We start from the raw sequence: 26,148 nt of genomic DNA on the forward strand, positions 1-26,148 counted from the left end.
ACTGGCTTCAGTGTCTTTTTAAAAATGGCGCCGCTCGGCGCCGACGTGTCACTGCGCATGCGCCGCATGCCCGGGAATAGCTGAACGTGTTGGGGCTTTCCCGAACATCGGCGGCGCATTTGCGGTGACGTATTGGCGCCGGGTGGCACGATTTTTAAACCGAAGGCGCCTCACCAACAGGTAAGTGAGACTCCTCCGCAGCCCCTGCATTTCCTCATGCAGTGCTGCGGGCATGGTACAGGACATTCTCCTGTACCATGCCCGCAGCACTGCATCTCCTGTGCCATGCCTGTACATACTGTGCCATGCCTTTACCTACTGTGCCATGCTTTTACCTACTGTGCCATGCCTATACCTACTGTGCCATGCCTGTACATACTGTGCCATGCCTGTACATGCTGTGCAATGCCTGTACATACTGTGCCATGCCTATACCATCACCTGTGCCATGCCTATACCATCTCCTGTACCATGACCTGTGACATGCCTGTACCATGACCTGTGACATGCCTGTACCATCACCTGTGCCATGCCTATACCATCACCTGTGCCCTGACCTGTGCCATGCCCTTACCATGACCTGTGCAATGCCTGTACCATGACCTGTGCAATGCCTATACTATGACCTGCGCCATCTCCTGTACCATATCCGCAGCCCCTGTTTTGTTTCTCGTGGTGGTCCAGTTGGGTCCAGTAGCTGCTGCATTTCCCACCCTAGGCTTATACTCGAGTCAATAAGTTTTCAAACTTTTTTGTGGTAAAATTAGGGGTCTCGGCTTATATTCGGGTCGACTTATACTCGAGTATATACGTCTGACATGATCTGCCCTCAGTAAAGTCATCCTGCTTTGGCTCCAGCAAGTTGTGTATTTTTAAGTGATCAATGATCCTTCTTTTCAGGAGTGATTCCATTATAATAAAGCAACAGTATACAAATAATAAAATGCACAAAAAAGAACAAAAATATGTGAATCTTGGAAAATAGTTGGTTCAATCTTGCATAAAAATATATTTAAATAAATCCAAAAATACAAAAAAAAAAAAGAGAGAGAAGAAACACACTCTATAAAAAAGGAAATACATATATATTTTTTTAAGCAAAATTTATTTGGTGAGTGAAATCAAGATTTTGTGTTTTGGCAAAATTTTGCTGATGGCAAAATCCTTAATTTGACGTCTAAATCCATATCTCCCAAGTCACTCTTCTAATCCCTATTGACCACAAAGTATAAAACAGTTTATAAATGTGGAAGCAGTGTAGTAATCTCTCAGGATGGTTTCTCAACACAGCAGTTACATTCGTGGGAGGGGGAAGAGCCCAAACTATAAACTGACTTCTTGTCCCTCTAATGTGCCAATAAGGACTGAGGACTGAGGAACGCAGACATGATTACCAACACATCAAGGTACAGAGATACTTTCTATCCCTCGATTAATCTAATCAACCCTAATTAACTCCTTCTATAACCACTTCCCGTGAATCGACGTAGCTGTACGTCAGCTCGGAGAAGTGGTTGTACCGGCAGGGCCACTGATAGGGGGGACCACCAGGCCCGGGCACACAGGGGGGCCCCCAACAGCACGGGGAATTGGTGGGGCTGGGCAGGGGGGCAATTACAGCAGGAAGCCATGTGTGGCTCTCTGCAGCAACTGAAAGCCAGTTTCTCCCCCTCCTGCCAGCTTTCAGCTGCTGCAGGGAGAGACACAGACACAGGACATTGTTCTTGTAATTACTTCTCCAACACTGATCCTGTTTTTCCTGCTTCTGACTACCCCCCCTCCCTGTGTGTCCCCCCTCTTACTGTGCCAATACCCCCTCCTGCAGTGCTGCAGGCTTCCCCGTCCTGTAAAAAAAAAAAAAAAAAAAAAAATCGTCAAAAAACAAAACAAAAACAAACCTTTAAGCATTGTAATGAATCATTAAAAAAAATTGTAAAATAAAAGAATTTTAAATTTTTTTAACATTTTTAAAAAATATATAATTTTTTTTTTTAAATGTAAAAAACAATTAAGAAGAGCTAATTCACACAGCTTCTCTGTTATGTTTGTGTCCGCTAATAATGGTTTTAGTGTATTTTTAGTAAAAATATTGTCTTGATATATTCGGGGGGGGCCAGGTAGGCTGTACAGGGCCCCGAGATTTCTAACAACAGCCCTGTGTACCGGGATGATGGGTACAGCTGCAGGCATCAACCCGATATCATTCTTTAGAGCGGGCGGTCAGCTTTCAGAAGATAACAGCCGATGCGGCTCGAGAGCTGCTCAGCCATTATCCCAGAGAGCTGGAGGGGACGTCCCCCCCCAGCCGCCTCTACCTGGGTCTCCCGTCCCACTGGGAGACCCGAGCAACCAGCTGGCAACTCCACCAGCTGATTGGAGTCCCGAACAAAGCCGAATTAGGCTTTGATCGGGTCTCCGATGAAGTAACCTGAAACCGACGTCATGACGCCACTTCTGGTTTACTCTGCGCCGAAAAAAAAATTGTCAGTATCCAAAAATGCCAATACTTTGAAGTGCAGTGGAGGGGTTTGGGGTCTCTTAGACCCCCGATTCCTCCATAAAGAGTTCCCTGTCACTGCCTATTACTGTCACAAGGGATGTTTACATTGCTTGTGAAAGCAATAAAAGTGATCAGATTTCTTTTTTTTTTTTTAATTGCTAAAAATAAAAAATTATATAAAATAATAGGAAAAAAATGTTTTAAATTGCCCCCATGAGCTCGCACATTTATAGCACTGTTACTGTAAAAATGACACTGGCAGGGAAGGGGTTAACTTTATTGGTGATCAGTGGGTTAAATGTATCCCTAGGGGCGTGATTCTAACTGTGGGGGGGTGTGGCTTGTGATGTAACCACAGAGACATACGATCCTACATAGCAGGATCGTATGATCTCTGCAGTTACACCAGGGAGAATGAGAGGCGGCTTTGTTTACATCAGCCGTCTGCCTTTCTCCCTCTCCTGCGGTAGATCGCGAGTGACCGGCGGACATCGGAGCCGCCGGTCACACGCGCGGGGATGTCAGGGAACGAGCAGGGGCGGGTGCGCGCCTCCGGGGGCGGGAGCGCGCCTCTGGCGGCGCGCGCTCGTCCCGTACAGGCTCGTGGGCGAGTGACGTACCCCTACGTCACTTTGCCCAGGAGGGGCTGACCGCCGCAGTAAATAGTTGTGCGGCGGTCGGCAAGTGGTTAAGTTAGGAGTGGTATATTGCACTTGCACTTTTTTTATGTTGCACTTTATTAATTTTTGAATTAATTGTCATTTGCACTGTATTTATTTCATACCTCACATTCAGACAGAGCCCCGCAGTTCACACCACTATTATCTATCTCAGCATTGATGAACTAACAGACATTGTGCTGATTTCTTCCATTTTCTTCCATTTTCAACATCTATTGCCATATTGCATTTTGCTGAAAATTTCAGCACTGCAGATTGATAGCATTCAATTACAATATGACTTGTGTCGCAAATTATTTATGTTATATTCATTTTTTTATTTTCTTTTTCTTTCTCCCAAGTGGAGTTACCCTTTAACCGGTTGCCGACCGCCGCAAGTACATATACTGCGGCGGTCAGCCCCGGCCAGGCAAAGTGACGTATGGGTACGTCACTAGCCTGGGAGCCAATAGCGGGCGAGCGCGCGCCGCCGGAGGCGCGCTCCCGCCTCGGCTCATTCACAGACACCTCCGTGCGTGTGACCGGCGGACCCGATGTCCGCCGGTCACTTGCGATCGTCCACTGTGAAGGGAGAAAGGCAGGCGGCTAATGTAAACAAAGCCGCCTGTCATTCTTCCCTGTGTAAAAGCACAGATCTAACGGTCCTGCTATGTAGGACCGTTGATCTGTGCTGTTACACAAACAGCCACATCCAATCACAGTTAGAAGCACGCCCCGATGGGACACACTTAACCCCTCCCTCTCCAATAAAGTTAACCCCTTCCCTGCCAGTGTCATTTTTACAGTAACAGTGCATATGTATAGCACTGATTACTGTAGTAATGTCACTGGTACCCCCAAAAGTGTCAAAAATGTCAGTCAAAGGTCCGATCTGTCCACCGCAATGTCGCAGTCCAGCAAAAAAAATCGCAGATCGCCGCCATTACTCGTTAAAAAAAACAACAAAAATTACAAAAATCTTTCCCTTAGTTAGTAAACGCAATAACTTTTGCGCAAGCCAATCAAAATACGCTTATTGTGATTTTTTTTACCAAACATATGTAGCAGAAAACAAATTGGCCAAAAATTTAAAAAAAATTTGACTTTTACATTTTTTTTTTGGGGAATTTCATATAAAAAAATGTGAAAAATATTGTTATTTTTGCAAAATTGTCGCTCTTTTTTTATTTATAGCACATGATCAAAAAATCGCACAGGTGATCAAATACCACCAAAAGAAAGCTCTGTTTGTGGGAAAAAAAGGACGTGAAATTCGTTTAGGTACAGCGTCGCACGACCGCGCAATTGTCCATTAAATTCACGCAGTGCCGAAACGCAAAATACCCCCTGGTCAGGAAGGGGGTAAAATCTTCCGGGGCTTAAGTGGTTAAAGTTTATTCTGCTGCTATTTTACCTTCCCTGGTTCCTCCTTTTCTTCCTTCATCCACCTGCTAATGAAGATATTATATAAAACATTTTACATTTTCATCACACAAACCTATTTTAGACCCAGTGATGTGATTACTGGGTCTCTATGCTTCTCTCTGGAATGCAGGTGGATCGTGACTGGTGGGAGGGGCCAGCAAAGTGCTGTACTTAGCTACCTGAAAACAGAAAGCTGTGTGTAACACCCACATGTCTGGCTGAGCCTCTCTGATTGAAAGAAGTGAAATCCAATGAATGAAAGGTGAGGGACGGAATGCCTATCCTCCATGAATGAAAGAAGTGAAATCCAATGAAAGAAAGGGGAAGACCGGGGACAGTTAGACCGGAAAGGAAAGAGCTAGATGATGCTAGATGTCCTACAGCCAGGAAATAAGGAGGGCTCTATCTGACTTGCTGCAGCTTCTAATGCACATTGTGAGAAGCTCACAGTGTGCAGTGAAATCAGAGGAAGCCATTTTAGTACAGGGGACTGCAGTAATAAAAAAATAATTAAAAATACGATATTTAAACTGCTCAATTTTTTTGGTGCTTTTGCTGGCAATTTGTTAAAGTTGATGGTGAGGGTCTCTTTAGCATATTATAGATTATCTTCATGTCTTTGCAGCTACACTTCGTCCTACCAGCTGAGGCTGGCGGTGACTGTGATGATCAGTTTTGGCACCCTCTTCGTGTTGATCGCTATATCCACCAACAGCTGGATCAATGGAAATGGAAGGGATTACATATACAGCATAGGCTTATGGAAGATCTGCACTATGGAGGTGTGCGGCTCCCACACTGAAATCAGTAAGTGCATTATAAATTCACACTTTGTCTTTCCATAAAACATCCAGACCACCTGCAGATCAGCACTATGTCCATAGAAAACCAATGGTAAAGGCAAAGCCACAATAAAAGTGTATGTCCAGACAAAACTTTAGCTTTGGATAGAGTGGGGAAGCATTAGACCCTCTGTCGGGTTTTTATTACTTTGCACAGTTGCACCAGAAAGGGCACCAAGCAAACAATCCAAGGCTCATACAAGGAATTATTCGTTCAGTAAATGACCGCGGAGTGGATGACATTATTGAATAAACCCAGGTAATTGAGTCCCTAAACCCGGGGTCTCTGAACCCTCCCATTGGAGGGCCACATCGGATATTTTATAAATAATTGCGGGCTAAAAAAAAACATTTTTTTTTTAAATAAATAAAATAAGTATAAAAAAAAGCTCAAAGTAAAACATATTTATTTAAAATCAACATCATATGAAGGTCAAATAAATTCAATCTTCAGAATTCCATTTTATATCGGTGTACCCGTCTGAATCCCCCCTTATATCAAGGTCACCATCTGAGTTCCCTATACATCAGGGTCCCCATGTGAGCCCCCCCCCTTACATCAGGGTCTCTATGTAAGTCCCCCCTTACATCAGGGTCCCCATGGGTCCCCCCCTTACATCAGGGTCCCCATGTGTCCCCCCCTTACATCAGGGTCCCCATGTGTCCCCCCTTACATCAGGGTCCCCATATTTCCCCCCTTACATCAGGGTCCCCATGTGTCCCCCCTTTACATCAGGGTCCCCATGGGTCCCCCCTTACATCAGGGTCCCCATATTTCCCCCCTTACATCAGGGTCCCCATGTGTCCCCCCCTTACATCAGGGTCCCCATGGGTCCCCCCTCACATCAGGGTCCCCATGTGACCCCCCTCACATCAGGGTCCCCATCGGAGTTCCCCTCTTACATCAGGGTCTCTATCTGAGTTTGACACTTTTTATAATTGATTGAGAATAAATATATGTTTATAACTACCAGTACATCTTGTGTCTGTTTATTAACCACTTGGTTAACATTGGGGGAATTCTTCTCTCCCTAGGTTTAACTGTCTATTTTTCTTTGCTTTGCCTAAATGGTTTTATGAGCAGAACACCAACATGGTGCTATAGACAATGATGTTGTTAATTTAATAAGTTATATCCCCATAATAATATAAAAGGTGAACCGGAAGTTCCGCTAATGTGGCTTCAACAAGGAAAGATGAGTATGATTATTCCTTCATTCCATGACTCAGCTTGTTACGCTATGAGGGGCTTTGTCTTTTTGTGTATTCCGAGCACCTAAAGGAGAAATCGGGGGAACCCGGATCTATGAGTATTTGAAGGAGGTTTTCTGGAGGTGGTCTTCCCGGCTTGTGTCAGCATCCTTGTTTGGGCTTGGCCTGACCCGCATGGGTCTTTGTAGCTGGTAAGAGTACCTGGTCACTCTGCTTGGTGGTGGTCTGTCTATATCTCACATATTTCAACATACAGTAGAAGTGAATTCCGCCAGCACCTTTGGGACTTATTTCCTCATCTTCATTTCATTTATATATTTTTATCATTATTTTGTATTATGGACTAGCGCGACACCATTTTCACCATATCCCCATAATTGTTTGGTTTTCCCCATGTAACCCCCCTCCTTACATCAGGGTCCCCATCGTAGTTCCCCTCTTACATCAGGGTCCCCATCTTAGTTCCCCCTTACATCAGGGTCTCCATCTGAGTCCCCCTCTACATCAGGGTCTCCATCTGAGTTCTCCCTTACATCAGGGTCTCCATCTGAGTTCCCCCTTACATCAGGGTCTCCATCTGAGTTCCCCCTTACATCAGGGTCTCCATCTGGGTTCCCCCTTACATCAGGGTCTCCATCTGAGTTCCCCCTTACATCAGGGTCCCCATCGTAGTTCCCCTCTTACATCAGGGTCCCCATCGTAGTTCCCCCTTACATCAGGGTCTCCATCTGAGTCCCCCCTTACATCAGGGTCTCCATCTGGATTCCCCCTTACATCAGGGTCCCCATCTGGGTTCCCCCTTACATCAGGGTCCCTATCTGAGTTCCCCCTTACATCAGGGTCTCCATCTGGGTTTCCCCTTACATGAGGGTCTCCATCTTAGTTCCCCCTTACATCAGGGTCTCCATCTGGGTTCCCCCTTACATCAGGGTCCCCATCTGGGTTCCCCCTTACATCAGGGTCCCTATCTGAGTTCCCCCTTACATCAGGGTCCCCATCTGGGTTCCCCCTTACATCAGGGTCCCCATCTGAGTTCCCCCTTACATGGTTTTAAGGCAATCTGAATCGATCATCTGGTTATATCACTCTGCCAAAGGTTTCATAAACATATACTTGGGCCACCATCAGCCCCTCTTTAGAAGGTATAACCATCAAATAAAAGGTTTCCGACCAAATATATTGCCTAACTAGGCATGTACCCGCCAGTGCACCATTCCCTGCCAGCCAAGTAGCTCTCCCAAAGTCTCCTCTACAAACAGGGGCCACGAAAGTAATCCTAGCTGGTTAGGGCTATCCTATGGAGTCCCTCGAATATCACCATATTCAATAGCAGTTAGGCTTACTGGTTTAGTAATTGAAATAAAAATAGAGGTCTCAGTTGCGAATGTTTGCACACAAGCTGTATATCTGTTGTACATGTCTTTTTTTCATGTTGTTCTGATTATTCTTTTTCTCCATTTCATTCCCAGTATATTCCAAGGTTTTAATTGTATTCACTCTTATCTTTGGAATACTTGGCAATACTATGGCTGTCCTGGCACAGGTGTATGGAGTGGAGGACATTAAAAATGCAATAGCAAGAATAATGTTCTTATCAGGTATGTTTCAGCTACAAAATATCATTTCTTGTCTAATTTTGTCTCAAAAGAAGCATTTAAAGGGGCCTTCCACTTTCACTAAACCATAATTCTTTGCTGGTCTACAAAGTGGGAGTTGTTAGCTTTGGCTGGGAAATGTTTCATCTCACAGGTTTTTGGTATTTTATGGCGCTTTTCCACTGCATGGAATCGGCTCGCGTTTGTGCTTTTCCACTGCTGGTACCGCATGGTACGGTGTAGGAACGGTTCGGTACGGTATGGTACGGCGGCGCTTTTCCACTGCATGGAACCGAACGGTACGGCTCTCAAAAACAGTACCACCTCGATTGTGGTTCCAAGAGGTACCATACCCGGTACCATATCCCACAATCCTTTGCATACAGTCACTACTAGCCACTGATTGGTCAGAGAATCGTTGTTATCCCACCCACATCCCACCCACTTAACTTTAGTACTACTTTAGTGGAAAAGCAAACCATACCGTACCGTACCGAACCATTCCAACACCGTACCATGCGGTACCAGCAGTGGAAAAGCAAACCGGGCCAAGCAGGGCCGAGTAGAGCCGAGCCGGTACTTGCAGTGGAAAAGTGCCATTAGTATCCAATCCTCTGTGAAGCAGCTCCGGACACTGCTCCATCAGAGAGAGCAGGACCTTCCTGGAATAGAGGTGGAGCTGGAAACTCAGGGGCATTGATATAACTACTTGAATCTCAGAGAAGTACAAGGCAACCAATCCTCTTTGCAGGAGTTCCTGATACTAGTCCACCTTCCTTAAATAGAGGTGGAGCTGGGAACTCAGGGGCAGTGATATCACTCCTTAAATCTCAGAGAGGTACAAGGCGACTAATCCTCTCTGCTAACCCTTCACTTGTCCTCTCCATGTGAGTTGTCAGCTTTGGCTGGAAAACTATTCATCTCACAAATTTCTTACTTTCATTGGTATTTTGATACCCAATTCTCTGTGCAGGGGTTCCTGACACTGTTCCACTAGGGAGAGCAAGCCCTCCCTGGAATAGAGGCGAAACTAGAACCTCATTGGCAGTGATATCACTACGAGGTACTACGAGATACGAGGGGGTCAATCCTCTTTGCAGAAGGTTCTGACAAAGCTCCATCAGAGAAAGCAGGACCTTCCTGGAATAGAGGTGGAGCTGGGAACTCAGGGCAGTGATATCACTACTTGTATCTCAGAGAGGTATGAGGTGGACAATCCTCTTTGTAGGAGTTCCTGGCACTGCTCCTCCAAGAAGAGCAGGACCTCTCCGCAATATAGGAGGAGCTGGGAACTCAAGGGCAGTGATATCACTCCTTAAATCTCAGAGAGGTACAAGGCGACTAATCCTCTCTGCTAACTCTTTACTTGTCCTCTCCATGTGAGTTGTCAGCTTTGGCTGGAAAACTATTCATCTCACAAATTTCTTACTTTTATTGGTATTTTGGTATCCAATTCTCTGTGCAGGGGTTCCTGACGCTGTTCCACCAGGGAGAGCAAGCCCTCCCTGGAATAGAGGCAAAGCTAGAACCTCATTGGCAGTGATGTCACTACGAGGTACTACGAGGAACGAGGTGGTCAATCCTCTTTGCAGAAGGTCCTGACAAAGCTCCATCAGAGAAAGCAGGACCTTCCTGGAATAGAGGTGGAGCAGTGATATCACTATTTGTATCTCAGAGAGGTATGAGGTGGACAATCCTCTTTGTAGGAGTTCCTGGCACTGCTCCTTCAAGAAGAGCAGGATCTCTCCGCAATATAGGAGGAGCTGGGAACTCAAGGGCAGTGATGTCGATACTCATAAAGGTACAAGGTGGTCAATCTTCTCTGCTGGAGTTCCTAACATTGTTCCACCAGGTAGAACAGGACCTCAATGGAATAGAGGCAGAGCTAGAACTCATGAGCAGTGATATCACTACGGTCAATTATTTTTGCAGAGGTTCCTGACACTGCTCCGTCAGAGAGAGCAGGTCCTTCCTGTAATAGAGGTGGAGCTAGGAACTCGGGGCGGTAAAATAACTACTTGAATCTCAGGGAAGTAAGAGGCAGCCAATCCTTTTTGCAGGAGTTCCTGACAATGGTCCACCTTCATGGAATGGATGTGGAGCTGGGAACTCAGGGGCGGTGATATCACTACTTAAATCTCAGAGAGGTACAAGGCGATCAATCATCTCTGCTGGAGTTCCTGACACTGCTCCCCCAAGAATAGCAGGGCCTCCATGGAAAAGAGGTAAAGCTGGGAATACCTGGGCAGTGATATCACTACTTGAATTTCAGAGAAGTACAAGGTGGTCAGTTCTCTATACAGGAGTTCCTGACACTGTTCCACCAGGGAGAACTGGATTTGTTTAAAACAGAGGTGGAGCTGGAAATTCAGGGCAGTGATATCACTACATGTATCTCAGAGAGGTGCCAGGTGGACAAGATTCTTTGCAGGAGTTCCTGACACTGCTCCACCAGGAAGAGCAGGAACTCCCAGGAATATAGGAGAAGCTGGAAACTCAGGGGCAGTGATGCCACTACTTGAACCTCATAGAAGTACAAGGTGGCTAATCCTCTTTGCAGGAGTTCCTGACATTGTTCCACCTGGGAGAACAGAACCTCCATGTCAGAGGCGTAACTAGAACCTTCAGGGCCCCGGTGCAAGAAACCATGAAGGGGCCCTTCCCTTCAAGCCTGGGGCTCTTCCCACTGATCCTGGGGCCCTTTACTCTCGTTGCGGGTCCTTCATTACGATCCCGCAGCGGGACTCTTTTACAAGTTCTGCAGTGGGCCCCCTTCCTGCCATCTTGGGGCCTCCCCACGGTGGTGGAATGCCAGTGTGACCTTTGCGATCTTGGAAGTTCACCCACTGGTGTCAAGACCCAGAATTCCTTTGGGGAAAGTATTTTAACTGAGCTCAGGCCCAACCCCATACCCAAGACTCCATTCAATCCTTTGTCCAATATAGTTTGCTTAAACCAAGCCCCCTGGCCATGCCCCCAGCAGTCAAGGCTCTCTTTCCCTAAAGGAATCAAGAGGCCTTCAGTAGTTTTTATTTTTTGGTATTTTAATTGCATTATTTTTTATAATTTTATTTTATTTTTTTACAATGTCATTGACTATGACTCTGTCCATTCAGAAAAAGAAGGAGCTGGTAAATTACGTATTTATCAACCCCTTTCTGGTTCTCTATTGTGACACATCCACTGCAGTAGCCAGCAGGAGAGGGGAGGGAGCACAGTGGGGGGGGGGGGGGAGGACCAGAGGAGCACACAGGGGCCCAGAGACACCAGAACGCAAGTGAACTGGATAGGAGGAGTTGCCGGGGCAGCATACAGAGGAACCGATCTCCTCCATTTTCCTCCTGCAGCTAAAGGAGGAAAAAGTAGGATATTGATTTCTCTACATGCTGCCCCCACTGCCCCTCCTATCCAGGTGTACAGGGGAGCCGCACAGGCCCCCTGGAGCATGGGGCCCGGTTGCAATTGCAACTCCTGCAACCCCTGTAGTTACACCCCTGCTCCATGTAATAGAGGCAAAGCTAGGACCTCAGGGGCAGTCATATGCGAGTACGGACTTAGCTTGGTCGGCTTGGCATGGCACTACTCCCGGTTTTTAACATTGGCGTCTATAGGAAATCTTGGTCAACTTGACATAGCACTGCTGCCGGTTTTTAACATTGGCGACTATGGGAAATCTCAGTCAGCTTGGCATGGCACTGCTCCCTGTCTAACATTGGCATCTATAGGAAATCTTGGTCAGCTTGACATGGCACTTCTCCTTGTTTTTAACATTGGCATCTATGGGAAATATTGGTTTTGAAATGACACTGACTTTTTCTTTATACCCCGGGGGCGGGGGGGGGGGGATGGGCGCAGTTTCCCATCTTCGCCCTGGGCACCAGATGACCTTGTCCCGGCACTGGTGATATTACTGCTTGAATCTCAGAAGGGTACACGGCGGCCAATCCTCTATGCAGGAGTTTCTGACATTGTTCCATCAGGGGGAGCCGGACCTCCATAGAATAGAGATGGAGCTGGGAACGTAGGGGCAGTGATATCACTACTTTCATCTCAGAGAGGTACATCCCTGGCATGGATGCGGAGCTGGAAACTCAAAGGCAGTAATGTCAGTACTTGAATCTCAGGGAGGCACAAGGCAGACAATCCTCTCTGTAGGAGTTCCTGACATTTCTTGAGCAAGGAGAGCAGCACAGTGGCTTAGTAGTTAGCACCTCTACTTTGGAGCAATGGGGTCCCCAGTTTGTAACTTGGCCAGGATACCATCTGCATTAAGTTTGCATGCTCTCCCTGTGTTTTCTTTTAGTTTTCTGTTGGTACTCAAGTTTTCTACTACACTCCAAACACATGCTGTTAGGTACAGTGTCTTGCAAAAGTATTTGGCCCCCTTGAACTTTGCGACCTTTTGCCACATTTCAGGCTTCAAACATAAAGATATAAAACTGTAATTTTTTGTGAAGAAACAACAACAAGGACACAATCATGAAGTGGAACGGAATTTATTGGATATTTCAAACTTTTTTAACAAATAAAAAACTGAAAAATTGGGCGTGCAAAATTATTCAGCCCCCTTAAGTTAATACTTTGTAGCGCCACCTTTTGCTGCGATTACAGCTGTAAGTCGCTTGGGGTATGTCTCTATCAGTTTTGCACATCGAGAGACTGAAATTTTTGCCCATTCCTTCTTGCAAAACAGCTCGAGCTCAGTGAGGTTGGGTGGAGAGCGTTTGTGAACAGCAGTTTTCAGTTCTTTCCACAGATTCTCAATTGGATTCAGGTCTGGACTTTGACTTGGCCATTCTAACACCTGGATATGTTTATTTGTGAACCATTCCATTGTAGATTTTGCTTTATGTTTTGGATCATTGTCTTGTTGGAAGACAAATCTCCGTCCCAGTCTCAGGTCGCTTGCAGACTCCATCAGGTTTTCTTCCAGAATGGTCCTGTATTTGGCTCCATCCATCTTCCCATCAATTTTAACCATCTTCCCTGTCCCTGCTGAAGAAAAGCAGGCCCAAACCATGATGCTGCCACCACCATGTTTGACAGTGGGGATGGTGTGTTCAGGGCCGAATACTTTCGCAAGGCACTGTATATAGGCCCTAGTATGTATGTGAGATAGGGGCCTTTGTAAGTTTCCAGAGGGCATGGACTGATGCAAATGTATGTAAATTGTTGGCGCTATATAAATAAATGTAATAAATAATGGCATTATTTCGCTTTTCATAGACTGAATCTTAAATAGTTAATCTATTATTTCTTTTCATTTTTTTTCTATTCAGGCATATTAGGATTGTGTGGAATGATCCCAGCAACAGTCTTCCTTACCATCATCCGTTATTTTAGAAGCGTTGCCTATGGTTTAGTCTTTGGCTGGATTGGCGCAATCCTGTACTTTATGGCTGGTAACTTCTTTTTATCTATGGATATTTCTTGATTTTCATGCTTCATTTATCACATTTTAAAACATAATTTCATCACTAACTGATATCAAACTGCATGCCCTTTATCAGTTCATCCAATAGAAAAAAAAACAAAAAAAAAACGGAATAAATTAATAGAAAACTCCCATATACAGAATACCAAAGTTAATCCTGAGGAAGGCAAAAATAAAGCATTGTCCTATTTGCTGCCCCCAGGAGACAGATATATTACCTATAAATATTCATATCCAGTTATAGGTGATTTCTCTTTACATACTGTCTTGAAGACATTACAAGAAGTGCGAGGACTCAGAGATAGTCATCACTAGAAGAAGTGTCCCCATTTGAAGATCAGCCCTATTTCCAGGACCGGTGCTAGACTGTTTTACGCCCTAGACAAGATCAGCTACTTGCGCCCCCCCCAAAAAAAATAAATAAAAAGGGAAGGGGTTAAAAACTGCTCTATGTCATATCCAGTGATCTGATGGTTCCTCCATGTAATGCTGTCATACCCAGTGATCCCAATGTTCCTCTATGTCACATCAGGGGTCCCTGATGTTCCTCCATGTCATACCCAGAGACCCTGATATTTTTCCATGTCACACCTGGGGACCCTGATGTTCCTCCATGTCACACCTGGGGACCCTGATGTTCCTCCATGTCACACCTGGGGACCCTGATGTTCCTCCATGTCACACCTGGGGACCTCAATCCCAATGGCACACCCAGGGATCCAAATTCCTCATGGCACACCTGGTGACCCCAAACCCCTGTTACACTTGACCCCTCTCCCCCATGTCACACCTGGTGACTCCGATTCCCCATGGCATACCTGGTGACCGCAATTCTCTTTTACATCAGGGATACTCCATGTCACACCCAGGGACCCTGATTCCCTGTTCTGGGGACACTTACTGGGCAGTATGAAGAGAGTGGCCTGCACTCTGCCCTCCTTCACTGTGATCCTGCTGATTCCTTCTCCCAGGACGCTCCTCTCTTGCACCACAGTGCTCACCACAGCTCCAACCGACTCCTGGTGGAGGGAGAAGCAGCAGTCAGAGAGCTCCGCACCTCCTTAATCACCAACATCCTCAGATCATTCCGTTGCCTCGTCGCTTCTGCTCCAGTAAAGGTGCCGCCCTCCAGTGCCGAGCTCAGGTTCAGCTCTACTCCACTCCATGCTTAATACCGACCCAGGGAAATGAACGGCTGCCCACCAGCTCAGATTAGAGAGTCACTTCTCGCCCAGGGATTAGGCCGCTTAGCTCCAGACTAAGAGGATCATTATGTAGCTAGCATTCCGGTGGGCTCATTTCCTGCCCCTTGGGGCTCCCCCAACAATGGTGGAAAGCCAGGGTCTCGTAGTTCTGCCACTGCCCCAGACACCTGGCATCTTCCTCTGTCCCTTCTTCCTCCCCCACTGCCGCCCCTTTCCTCAGCTCACAAGGATCATTCATGACGGAGAGTGAGTGCTGACTCGTGGCTGCGCCCCTAGGTGGCAATGCGCCCTAGGCGGCTGCCTAGTTTGCCTAGTGGAAGCACCGGCCCTGCCTATTTCAGTTCCAGAGACGGATTTCCCACCACTTTGGCAGAAGCCAAAGTGGTACCACCATCAGTGACAATAGTCATCAGAACAAACAAGTTTGATTCTACCCAGCGGGAACACAGACAGCGAAAAAAAATTCTCATAAAAGAAAGAGAAGTGGTGAAACAAGAGTGGATGGAGTGGCAGATATTTTATCAAATCACTTTATTGATTGTAGGAAAATTGCAACGCGTTTCCAGGAAGACATCACCCCTTCATCAGGGCTATTGTAAATCAAAAACTATGATACAAAAACAATAACAATAGTATCTAAAACATCCGTGATAGATGCAAACTAGCATTAAAATGTTAAAAAATGTATTAAAATATTGTAATAATATACATTCTGTTTTAGTTTTTGCATTTATCATCAGCCATGTTTTAGATTCCTTTTGTATTCTCTCATGTGCTGTACCATAGTCCTGATGAAGGGGGGGTGTCTGACCCTCCTGAAACCCATCGACAGTTTTATACGATCAGTGAAGTGGAATAAAATATGTGACTATTTATTTATTCTTCTTTTGGGGCCCTACTATTCTTTCTTCCATGAGTACACCCACCACGTATCTGGTACCTGTTGACCAAGAGCAGCCATCTGCTATTCATTTAATACCAATTTTTAATACTAAGCATACTAAAATTGTATGCATTGAGACTAGAATTGGATCCAGCAGTACCCTTTGTTCCAGCTTTAATAAGTATTAAAATCTTGCAGGGGTTCTAACCCTTCCCTACTTTATTGGAAACTAAAAAAAAAAAAAAAGTTTTGATTAGAGATACACTTTAAGTAACTCACGTTAAATCCTCAGTCTGCTGGAGCAGTCAAGTGCAGGGCTAGTGCTGGACTTTCTTTTTTTTAACCTCTTCCCTCCCGCACTGTAGCTGGAAGACAGCTACTGCACGGGCCCAAATTGCCAGGAGGGCGTCCATGTACGTCCTCCCATGCATGTTCTGCCTGCGGGCCCCCTGCAGGGGGCGGGCAGCACACTCTGTGATCAGCGAGTCCATTCGACTCAGCTGATCACAGATCGGACTAAGGGGCAGATCCCGGCCCTTTACCACATGATCAGCTGTCAGCCAATGACAGCTGATCACGTGATGTAAACAGAAGCCAGTAATCGGCTTTTTTATTCCTCACGCTGATAGCGTGAAAAGAGAAAAAAAGGCGATTACTTGCTTGTGTAAATGGGACATTGGTCCCGCACATTGACACCCACTGCTGCTAAGCAGTGCCCACCAGTGCCACCTACCAGTGCAAATCAGTACTGCTAAGCAGTTCCAACCAGTGCCACCTATTAGTGCCCACCAGTTCGACCTATCAATGCTAACCAGTGCCACCTATCAGTGCCCGTCATTGCTGCCAATCAGTGCCCACCAGTGCCTCATCATCAGTGCCACCTATCAGTGCTGCCCATTAGTGCCACCTATGAGTCCCCTGAGATGTCGCCTATTAGTGCCCATCAGTGCCACCTATCAGTGCCCATCAGGGTCACCTATCAGTGCAGTCCACCCGTGCCACCTACCAGTGCATATCAGTACTGCTAAGCAGTGCCCACCAGTGCTACCTATCAATGCTAACCAGTGCCACCTATCAGTGCCCATCAGTGCTGCCAATCAGTGCCTCATCATCAGTGCCACCTATCAGTGCTACCTATCAGTGTCACCTACCAGTGCCTATTAGTGCCAATCAGTGCCCTTCATTACCACCTTACAACAGCAGACCGTCGTTCTCTCTCTCCACTGGGAGTGATTGCGGGTGCCCGGCGGCAATTGCGGTCGCCGGCCCTGTGAAACAGCTTCCCCGCTGCCTAATGAGGGCGCCCATGCCCCCAGGAGCACTCCTGCAAACCGCCGTAAAGGTTTGCGCAGGCGAGCCGCAGTATATCTGTGGCGGGTGGTCGGCAAGTAGTTATGATGAGGAGGCACTAACAGGCATCACTGATATCTACTAAAGATAGCACTGATGGGCACTAATTGACACTACTAGTGGACACTGATTGGCACTACTTGTGGGCACTGATTGGCATCACTGGTGGGCACAGGTGGGCATCACTGGCAGGCACTGGCATGGATTACTAATGGGACTGCACCCCCTGTCATTACTGATGGGACTGCACCCCCTGCCCCCTGTCCCATTTATCGGCTCTCCTCTACTAACGTGCTGTCAGCTTCCTATTTACACTGTGATTGGACACAGCTGATCATAGGATCTTTACCAAGATCAGAGATGTGGTGTGTTGGAGTGACACACCGCACCACCAATCGCCGATCTGCGCGCCCCCGGGGGCATCCACGAGTGGCTGTTCTGAACGACGGTCCAGGCAGAACTATGAAACCCACGCCCAGGCGTCATTTTTATATAGGCCGAGCAGGACGGTGTTCATAAAATATTTGAACAAGAAATAGAAACATATTGCAATAAATACAATAAGGTATAAAACTGGAATAGAATCATTCCTATTGTTGTGTTTGGGTTGGATGGAGGTGGATCCATTCGATTCTCCGAATCGTAACATAACAAATGAATCCGAAATTCCTTCCATTTGTTACTTTTGGATGCACGTGACTCCAGTCAATATCGTCCAATCAGCTCAATCCATTTCTCTTTGTGGGTTGGACTAGAAGGGATGAAGTAATCTTTCAAAATATCGACTTAAAGCGGAGTTCCGTCCTATTTTGCAAATTTAGTGATTCCTGGAGTGCTCGCTATGCTGATCAACAATTGGGCAATTTCAATTTTTTTCGGGGGTCCCTTACCTTATTTTCAGGGCATTTTTGATTGTACTTCCTCCTTCTCCCCCCTCTGTGGCCACGGCCACCGACATCACTTCCGCCTTTGCATTGCATCCTGGGAGCTGTTTGTTATCACTCCCAGGAGGCTGGAATCAGGAAGAACTCCCAGAACACTCCCTGGAATCAGGAAGAACTCCCAGAACAGTCCCTGGAATCAGGAGGAACTCCCAGAACACTCCCTGGAATCAGGAGGAACTCCCAGAACACTCCCTGGAATCAGGAAGAACTCCCAGAACACTCCCTGGAATCAGGAAGAACCCCCAGAACACTCCCTGGAATCAGGAAGAACTCACAGAACACTCCCTGGAATCAGGAAGAACTCCCAGAACACTCCCTGGAATCAGGAAGAACTCCCAGAACACTCCCTGGAATCAGGAAGAACCCCCAGAACACTCCCTGGAATCAGGAGGAACTCCCAGAACACTCCCTGGAATCAGGAAGAACTCACAGAACACTCCCTGGAATCAGGAAGAACTCCCAGAACACTCCCTGGAATCAGGAAGAACCCCCAGAACACTCCCTGGAATCAGGAAGAACTCACAGAACACTCCCTGGAATCAGGAGGAACTCCCAGAACACTCCCTGGAATCAGGAAGAAGGACACAGCAGATTACACTGCGGCTTCAGATGCCCATTTCCAAGATGGCCGTGCCCAGACAGCGTTTTAAAAAGTAAGATTTTGACTAAAATCCAATACTGTACACCTTGTAAGTATGAGAATAGCGGTTCTGTAAAGTGCGATGGATTAGTATTATAGGGGTATTTTTTGTTAAAAAAAGATATTTGAGGCCGGAACTCCGCTTTAACACGTTAAAACTCATATAGATAACAGTCCGAAATACCCTCGGAAAATACGAATCGATTCAAAACAACGAATGTATTCTCTCCCGAATTAATGAAAATGTTTCAAAAACGAATCATTTCAACATAACGATTATGACGAAACAAAATGATTTATTTAACGGATGAAACTGAAACTAAACTAATTTTTCCGTTGTACACATCTCTAGTCATTATAATAAATGTGCACTAACTGAATCTTCTCCTTTGTTGTAGGATGTTTTAGCTATTACCATCATAAAAAAGAGCCCGACAGAGAAATGACTTTGGAAGAAATAAGGCAGCAAGCGCAAGGAAGCAATTCACAACCACCACCGTATACAGTCCAACCCCCACCAAGCACTGTCTTTGTGTCCTAGATGGGATATGGCTTTGATGCTTTTATATATATACAATATTTTATATTAAAGGAAAATGCTCACGATTGTAATAAAAAAGTATTAACAGTTATGTTGCTTCTTATGCAACATTCATTCATGTCTAGCAGCCTGCAGTACCAGTCATGTCCAGTAGCCTGCAGTACCAGAGTTATGTCTAGCAGCCAGTACCAGAGTCATGTCCAGTAGCATGTAGTACCAGTCATGTCTAGCAGCCTGCAGTACCAGTCATGTCCAGTAGCCTGCAGTACCAGAGTTATGTCTAGTAGCCTACAGTACCAGAGTCATGTCCAGTAGCCTGCACTACCAGTCATGTCCAGTAGCCTGCAGTACCAGAGTTATGTTTAGTGGCCTGCAGTACCAGAGTCACGTCCAGTAGCCTGCAGTACCCGTCATGTCCAGTAGCCTGCAGTACCAGTCATGTTCAGTAGCCTGCAGTACCAGAGTTATGTCTAGTGGCCTGCAGTACCAGAGTCACGTCCAGTAGCCTGCAGTACCAGAGTTATGTCTAGTAACCTGCAGTACCAGAGTCATGTCCAGTAGCATGCAGTACCAGAGTTATGTCTAGTAGCCTACAGTACCAGAGCCATGGTCAATAGCATGCAGTACCAGTCATGCCCAGTAGCCTGCAGTACCAGAGTTATGTCTAGTGGCCTCCAGTACCAGAGTCACGTCCAGTAGCCTGCAGTACCAGTCATGTCCAGTAGCCTGCAGTAACAGAGTTATGTCTAGTAACCTACAGTACCAGAGTCATGTCCAGTAGCATGCAGTACCAGTCATGTCCAGAAGCCTGCAGTACCAGTCATGTCCAGTAGCCTAGAGTACCAGAGTTATGTCTAGTAGCCTGCAGTACCAGAGTAATGTCCAGTAGCCTGAAGTACCAGTCATGTCCAGTAGCCTGCAGTACCAGTCATGTCCAGTAGCCTGCAGTACCAGAGTTATGTCTAGCAGCCAGTACCAGAGTAATGTCCAGTAGCCTGCAGTACCAGAGTTATGTCTAGCAGCCTACAGTACCAGAGTAATGTCCAGTAGCCTGCAGTACCAGAGTTGTGTTTAGTGGCCTGCAGTACCAGAGTCACGTCCAGTAGCCTGCAGTACCCGTCATGTCCAGTAGCCTGCAGTACCAGTCATGTCCAGTAGCCTGCAGTACCAGAGTTATGTCTAGTGGCCTGCAGTACCAGAGTCACGTCCAGTAGCCTGCAGTACCAGTCATGTCCAGTAGCCTGTAGTAACAGAGTTATGTCTAGTAACCTACAGTACCAGAGTCATGTCCAGTAGCATGCAGTACCAGTCATGTCCAGTAGCCTGCAGTACCAGTCATGTCCAGTAGCCTAGAGTACCAGAGTTATGTCTAGTAGCCTGCAGTACCAGAGTAATGTCCAGTAGCCTGGAGTACCAGTCATGTACAGTAGCCTGCAGTACCAGTCATGTCCAGTAGCCTGCAGTACCAGAGTTATGTCTAGCAGCCAGTACCAGAGTCATGTCCAGTAGCCTGCAGTACCAGAGTTATGTCTAGCAGCCAGTACCAGAGTCATGTCCAGTAGCATGCAGTACCAGTCATGTCCAGTAGCCTGCAGTACCAGTCATGTCCAGTAGCCTAGAGTACCAGAGTTATGTCTAGTAGCCTGCAGTACCAGAGTAATGTCCAGTAGCCTGCAGTACCAGTCATGTCCAGTAGCCTGCAGTACCAGTCATGTCCAGTAGCCTGCAGTACCAGAGTTATGTCTAGCAGCCAGTACCAGAGTCACGTCCAGTAGCCTGCAGTACCAGAGTTATGTCTAGCAGCCAGTACCAGAGTCATGTCCAGTAGCATGTAGTACCAGTCATGTCTAGCAGCCTGCAGTACCAGTCATGTGCAGTAGCCTGCAGTACCAGAGTTATGTCTAGTAACCTACAGTACCAGAGTCATGTCCAGTAGCCTGCAGTACCAGAGTTATGTTTAGTGGCCTGCAGTACCAGAGTCACGTCCAGTAGCCTGCAGTACCCGTCATGTCCAGTAGCCTGCAGTACCAGTCATGTCCAGTAGCCTGCAGTACCAGAGTTATGTCTAGTGGCCTGCAGTACCAGAGTAACATCCAGTAGCCTGCAGTACTAGTCACGTCCAGCAGCCTGCAGTACCAGAGTCATATACAGCAGCCTGCAGTACCAGAATCATCATTTCTATGTCCAAAATCTCCCTTTAGGGCCTATGAAGACGGGCTTGGAGCTTGTGCCATAGGCATCACAAGAACTTCCTAATTTTCATCCTGTCAATCGTCTTGCATGGTTGCTCAATCTATAAAGTTCCCAGTATGCTTATTTATTGAATAAAGATGAAGCTGAGCCCAATAAAAATATTTGACAAGTGTCCGAAGGTTCTAGGCAGCACAGGCTGAAGCTCTCAAAGACAGAAAAGTGTTGCACAGCACAGATTCATGAGACAAGAGCTTGTAGTCCCAACCACTAAGACTGTGAACGTAGCTGAAATGGAAGTGACCAAGTGTGGCGGCAGAAGGACAGCCAAGGCCAACTTAAAGGATACCTGAGATAAATATTGGCCAAGTGTCCCCAGGTTCTAGGCAACACAGGCTAAAGCTCTCAGAGAGAGAGAGAGATAATTGTCACACAGCACAGAATCATGAGACAAGAGCCTTCAGTCCCAACCACTATGGGACTGTAGCCTGCAGTTCCAACCATGACTGTGAACTTGGCTGAAATGGAAGTGACCAAGTGTGGCGGCAGAAGAGCAGCCTAGGTCTGGCATATATATGCAATCCTTTTTTTGTTGTTGTGAAATTCACTCACTGCCAAAATAAATCATTGCGTTTTGGACTTCGGAGCTGAATTTTCAGGAAAACATTGAAATACACTATTTAAAAAAATGCAATGCAACAGCTAGTGCTGGAAACTTGTAGGGCCGTCTTTAATACAGGGTAAAAGGGGCAGCTGCCCTGGGCCCAGTCATTGTTGTGGGGCCCAAAGCAGCTGCCCCTGGAGCCCACAAATAGTGACTTTGGGAGGACCCAAGAAAATGTTTGTCCGGGGTCCAATTAATGATAAAGACGGCCCTGGAATCTGGTACTGCAGTATGACCTTGTCAATGTGTGTGATATTTGTTAAAGTGGAGTTCCGGCCTATTTTGCAACTTTAGTGATTCCTGGAGTGCTCGCTATGCTGATCAACAATTGGGCATTTTCAATTTTTTCCGGGGGTCCCTTACCTTATTTTCAGGGCATTTTTGATTGTACTTCCTCCTTCTCCCCCCCCCCCCCCCCTCTATGGCCGTGGCCACCGACATCACTTCCGCCTTTGCATTGCATCCTGGGAGCTGTTTGTCATCACTCTCAGGAGGGTGGAATCAGGAAGAACTCCCAGAACACTCCCTGGAATCAGGAAGAACTCCCAGAACACTCCCTGGAATCTGGAAGAACTCCCAGAACACTCCCTGGAATCAGGAGGAACTCCAGGAACACTCCCTGGAATCAGGAAGAACTCCCAGAACACTCCCTGGAATCAGGAAGAACTCCCAGAACACTCCCTGGAATCTGGAAGAACTCCCAGAACACTCCCTGGAATCAGGAGGAACTCCAGGAACACTCCCTGGAATCAGGAAGAACTCCCAGAACACTCCCTGGAATCAGGAAGAACTCCCAGAACACTCCCTGGAATCTGGAAGAACTCCCAGAACACTCCCTGGAATCAGGAGGAACTCCCAGAACACTCCCTGGAATCAGGAAGAACTCCCAGAACACTCCCTGGAATCAGGAAGAACTCCCAGAACACTCCCTGGAATCAGGAGGAACTCCCAGAACACTCCCTGGAATCAGGAAGAACTCCCAGAACACTCCCTGGAATCAGGAGGAACTCCCACAACACTCCCTGGAATCAGGAAGAACTCCCAGAACACTCCCTGGAATCAGGAGGAACTCCCACAACACTCCCTGGAATCAGGAAGAACTCCCAGAACACTCCCTGGAATCAGGAGGAACTCCCAGAACACTCCCTGGAATCTGGAAGAACTCCCAGAACACTCACTGGAATCAGGAAGAACTCCCAGAACACTCCCTGGAATCAGGAGGGACTCCCAGAACACTCCCTGGAATCAGGAAGAACTCCCAGAACACTCCCTGGAATCAGGAGGGACTCTCAGAACACTCCCTGGAATCAGTAAGAACTCCCAGAACACTTCCTGGAATCAGGAAGAACTCCCAGAACACTCCCTGGAATCAGGAGGGACTCTCAGAACACTCCCTGGAATCAGGAAGAACTCACAGAACACTCCCTGGAATCAGGAAGAACTCCCAGAACACTCCCTGGAATCAGGAGAAACTCCCAGAACACTCCCTGGAATCAGGAAGAACTCCCAGAACACTCCCTGGAATCAGGAGGAACTCCCAGAACACTCCCTGGAATCAGGAGGAACTCCCAGAACACTCCCTGGAATCAGGAGGAACTCCCAGAACACTCCCTGGAATCAGGAGGAACTCCCAGAACACTCCCTGGAATCAGGAAGAACTCCCAGAACACTCCCTGGAATCGGGAAGAACTCCCAGAACACTCCCTGGAATCAGGAAGAACTCCCAGAACACTCCCTGGAATCAGGAAGAACTCCCAGAACACTCCATGGAATCAGGAAGAACTCCCAGAACACTCCCTGGAATCAGGAAGAACTCCCAGAACACTCCCTGGAATCAGGAGGGACTCCCAGAACACTCCCTGGAATCGGGAAGAACTCCCAGAACACTCCCTGGAATCTGGAAGAACTCCCAGAACACTCCCTGGAATCGGGAAGAACTCCCACAACACTCCCTGGAATCAGGAAGAACTCCCAGAACACTCCCTGGAATCAGGTGGAACTCCCAGAACACTCCCTGGAATCGGGAAGAACTCCCAGAACACTCCCTGGAATCAGGAAGAACTCCCAGAACACTCCCTGGAATCAGGAAGAACTCCCAGAACACTCCATGGAATCAGGAAGAACTCCCAGAACACTCCCTGGAATCAGGAAGAACTCCCAGAACACTCCCTGGAATCAGGAGGGACTCCCAGAACACTCCCTGGAATCGGGAAGAACTCCCAGAACACTCCCTGGAATCTGGAAGAACTCCCAGAACACTCCCTGGAATCGGGAAGAACTCCCACAACACTCCCTGGAATCAGGAAGAACTCCCAGAACACTCCCTGGAATCAGGTGGAACTCCCAGAACACTCCCTGGAATCGGGAAGAACTCCCAGAACACTCCCTGGAATCAGGAAGAACTCCCAGAACACTCCCTGGAATCGGGAAGAACTCACAGAACACTCCCTGGAATCAGGAAGAAGGACACAGCAGATTACACTGCAGCTTCAGATGCCCACATCCAAGATGGCCGCGCTCAGACAGCGTTTTTAAAAGTAAGATTTTGACTGAAATCCAATACCGTACACCTTGTAAGTATGAGAATAGCCGTTCTGTAAAGGGCGATGGATTAGTATTATATGGGTATTTTTATTTAAAAAAGGTATTTGAGGCTGGAATTCCGCTTTAAGTCATTTCCAGCACTCAGCAATTCTTTGGGGACCATATCCCATACACTTGAGAGCCTTTTTCCATCGACTTTTCTTGGCAAGTTTTTTAATGAGATAGGTCGCCGGGTCTTTCCTCAACTTCCCCATTTACACAAGCTTGGGAGTGGCACAGAGAATGTGACAGCAAATTTGTACACACATACCGGGGCAAGTTTAGACAAGAGACAATTAACCTTCCAGTGCATCTTTGGATTGTGGAAGTAGAAACCCAACGCAAGCACAAGGAGAACATGCAAACTCAATGCAGATGACCTTGCATACACAATGATTTTCCCTGAGAGCGAAAAACCCTTCACTTCCATTGTTTATGTATTTCCTATGTGGGGACCCCCATTTATTGAGTTCAGATATTTCCGGTGAAAGGTACGGTTAACGCTACAGCATTTACAGAAATTTTGGATATCTGTACTCAGAGCCGGCCCTACCATGGGTCCCCGGTGGGACCATGGGACCCAGGCAGCACTAGAGAGGGGCAGCCCCCGGCCGCCTCTTCTCTTCTTTGCCTATCGGTAAAAAAAAAAAAAGGTGTCCGGCGGCCGGCCTGACATGCACACTGCGCATGCGCCGCTGCCGATCGGCAAAGCCCGTAAACGTTCGGCTATTTCCGGGAATAGCCGAACATGTATTAGCTTTCCTAAGCGCAGTGTGCATGTCAGGCCGGCCGCGGACGTGTTGACGTGTGGTGCCTGGCGACGCCATTTTTAAATCCTAGGGCACCTTTACAAAGAGGTAAGTGAGACTGCTTCATACTGCAGCCACACTACCTGCCAATCTGCCATTATGCGGGCCTGCAGGCATACTACAGAAGATGCAGTGCTGCGGGCATGGTACATGCCCGCAGCACTGCATCTCCTGTAGTATGCCCGCAGCTCCACATTCTCATGCACCATGCCCGTAGCCCCGCATTCTCCTGCACCATGCCCGCAGCCCTGCATTCTCCTGTAGTATGCCCGCAGCTCCGAATTCTCATGCACCATGCCCACAGCCCCGCATTCTCCTGCACCATTCCCGCAGCCCCGCATTCTCATGCACCATGCCCATAGCCCCGCATTCTTCTGTACTATGCCCTCAGCCCCGCATTCTCCTGTAGTATGCCCGCAGCTCCGCATTCTCATGCACCATGCCCGCAGCCCCGCATTCTCCTGCACCATTCCTGCAGCCCCGCATTCTCATGCACCATGCCTGCAGCCCCGCATTCTCCTGTACTATGCCCGCAGCCCCGCATTCTCCTGCACCATGCCTGCAGCCCCGCATTCTCCTGTACCATGCCCGCAGCGCCGCATTCTCCTGTACCATGCCCGCAGCCCTGCATTCTCCTGTACCATGCCCGCAGCCCCGCATTCTCCTGTACCA

General features: G+C 47.3%; 1 protein-coding gene across 2 annotated transcripts in view; it reads left to right on the forward strand.

Annotated features, from left to right (window-relative positions):
* The window catches only part of LOC309568107 (uncharacterized protein), a 120,069-nt gene extending 100,790 nt beyond the window's left edge, over window positions 1-19,279 (forward strand). The window contains exons 1-5 of one of the 2 annotated variants that reach the window (XM_082273704.1): window positions 1,289-1,406; window positions 5,210-5,391; window positions 8,108-8,236; window positions 13,513-13,635; window positions 19,088-19,279. In XM_082273704.1, coding sequence (XP_082129830.1) covers window positions 1,387-1,406; window positions 5,210-5,391; window positions 8,108-8,236; window positions 13,513-13,635; window positions 19,088-19,230 — 597 coding nt within the window. In that variant the 5' untranslated portion in view covers window positions 1,289-1,386 and the 3' untranslated portion in view covers window positions 19,231-19,279. Of the gene's footprint in view, window positions 1-1,288; window positions 1,407-5,209; window positions 5,392-8,107; window positions 8,237-13,512; window positions 13,636-19,087 lie in introns of those variants that run through there. The other variant, XM_082273703.1, reaches the window with a different exon arrangement.
* Window positions 19,280-26,148: the final 6,869 nt, after the last annotated feature.

This window comes from Pelophylax lessonae (genome assembly GCF_965119305.1).
Source record: "Pelophylax lessonae genome assembly, chromosome: 12".
In the NCBI taxonomy this organism is placed as follows: Eukaryota; Metazoa; Chordata; class Amphibia; order Anura; family Ranidae; genus Pelophylax; species Pelophylax lessonae.